Source organism: Oncorhynchus tshawytscha, unplaced genomic scaffold, assembly GCF_018296145.1.
Source record: "Oncorhynchus tshawytscha isolate Ot180627B unplaced genomic scaffold, Otsh_v2.0 Un_contig_16998_pilon_pilon, whole genome shotgun sequence".
Lineage (NCBI taxonomy): Eukaryota > Metazoa > Chordata > Actinopteri > Salmoniformes > Salmonidae > Oncorhynchus > Oncorhynchus tshawytscha.
Genome location: NW_024608268.1, coordinates 52,501 through 54,876, shown reverse-complemented (window position 1 = coordinate 54,876; position 2,376 = coordinate 52,501). Strand labels below are relative to the sequence as shown.

Genomic DNA, 2,376 nt, shown 5'->3' with positions numbered 1-2,376 from the left:
GATGCATATCTGTATTCCCAGTCATGTGAAATCCATAGATTAATAAATGTATTTAAACTGACTGATTTCCTTTGTATGAACTGTAACTGTTGCACGTTGAGTTTTATATTTTTGTTCAGTGTTGTTGCGTATTAGTTACAAAATGCTAAAATTGTCCGTGATGAGATTCGAACACGCAACCTTTCGATGCTAGATGTTCGTGTTATACACCCAACCCACCACCATCTCCTTATTGTTTTTGCCTTAAGTAACCTTTTCTCTTATGAACCATACCAAATGTAACATATCATTCTAATGTTAGTGTACCGGATTTACATTTACTATGTGACGTCTAGTCTATGAGACCAGTCTGATCAACAGATTGGCATTATAGAGGTTTCAGGGCAGAATCGTGAATGGATGACCAAATAACATAAATGTAACAAATATCCATCTCAATTTGACTCAACAATACCATTGACTGGCAGTTATGGTAGAATATCTCCCATGTTGCTATAGAATTACCTTTTCTTACGTTGAAGATATAGACGGATAAGCCACTGCACCACAAATGGCCATGCCACAGCAAAGGCAACAGCGCTAGGAGACACGTCAAAAGGCCACCAGGATGGTTTCTAGAGGACGAAATAGGAGGAAAATGCATATTCTGAAAACTAGAGAAATACATTTCCTGAAGAAGATGTAGTGTGCTTGCTAGATTGGTTAAAAGTAGTCCCAGTAGTGCTAATGAGAGCAGTAGTAATGGTGGTGACTGATTATAGTTGAAAAAAGTAGGTATATGGAAAAATGGATTGATATGGCTATCGACTGATTGATGAATTCATTGATTTTGGCTATTGACTGATTGATGAATTCATTGATTTTGGCTATTGACTGATTGATGAATTCATTGATTTTGGCTATTGACTGATTGATGAATTCATTGATTTTGGCTATTGACTGATTGATGAATTAATTGATTTTGGCTATTGACTGATTGATGAATTAATTGATTTTGGCTATTGACTGATTGATTCATTGATTTTGGCTATTGACTGATTGATTGAATGGATAGGGTAGCCTAAACATGTGAACGTTGGTTTGGTGTCTCTAGCTTGAACAGTTAAAGAGTTACTGTTGGTTAGTTATTTTATGCAAATGTCTACAGTTATAGTTGATAAAATAAAAAATAAAAATGTGAAGTTAGGATAGCCTGAATGTTTTAAAAGTTGGTTTAGTAGCTTAAATTGGCCAAGGAGCAGGACCATTTTGAATAGCTTCCTCTGTGTTCCTATGGTTCCTCATTCAAAACCATGTTAATTTATGCACATTTTAAAATGTTTACAGTTTAAAAAGTATTAATAAAAAAAAAATTTTTAAAAAGCCTTTGACTAAATTGGGCCAGTCTGAATATCTCAACATTGGTTTGGTGTTGATAGCTTAAGCGGTTCAAGAGGACTTTGCGTGGACACATTTTCCCCATGTAAGTCTATGGCCATTTAATTGTCATTGAAATGCATTGGGATTGAAATGCATTTAAATATTGTTGTGGTAAAAAAAAAACTATAGATTCTATCAAAAAAATATTTTCTCATAGACATCTAAGTTGGGGTCTTCTGCACATTTGAACGTTGGTTTTCGTGTTTATAGCTTATATGGTTACAGACGTGTGGTGGTTTCTCTAATATGCAAATATATGCTAATTTAAACTGATTTAAGGATGGATAAATTACATCATCTACATATTCATGAAGTGGTTCCATCATCCTGAAGGTGTTTTGGAATAATACTAATACTAATTAGACTATGTAAATAATCTAGACTTGTGCTTTCAGAAAACACACCTAATAAATACTTCCTTCTTTATATATCTCACAATATCCCTAAAAAGAAAATTATCTGTATTCTGAATCACATTACAAAGGGCATGTTCAGTCTATGACCATGTGATCAGTCTATGACCATGTGATCAGTCTATGACCATGTGATCAGTCTATGACCATGTGATCAGTCTATGACCATGTGTTCAGTCTATGACCATGTGTTCAGTCTATGACCATGTTCAGTCTATGACCATGTGATCAGTCTATGACCATGTGATCAGTCTATGACCATGTGTTCCGTCTATGACCATGTGTTCCGTCTATGACCATGTGTTCCGTCTATGACCATGTGATCTGAGTCCAACACAAACAGTGACAGACAGAAAAGCAGCGCACCATACCTTACTTCCCTTCTTTGCCAGGGGTGATGGTGGGTATGGTAGAGCCAACGACTAGAAAACAAAAGGGAGAAGAAAGGAACACAACAACGTACATTAAATTACTTCTTCAACTAAATAGTTAGAGTCCATCTTGGACCAAAATCATCTTGGACCAAAATCATCTTAGACCAAAA

The 2,376-nt window shown here is 35.5% G+C and overlaps 1 protein-coding gene across 1 annotated transcript in view; it reads right to left on the bottom strand.

Moving 5' to 3' along the window:
• Positions 1 to 504: 504 nt before the first annotated feature.
• The window catches only part of LOC112235100 (acyl-CoA-binding domain-containing protein 5A), a gene marked incomplete at its 3' end in the record, with an annotated part of 13,661 nt that continues 11,789 nt past the window's right edge, over positions 505 to 2,376 (bottom strand). The window contains 2 exon segments of the mRNA XM_042312988.1: positions 505 to 614; positions 2,204 to 2,254. Coding sequence (XP_042168922.1) covers positions 505 to 614; positions 2,204 to 2,254 — 161 coding nt within the window.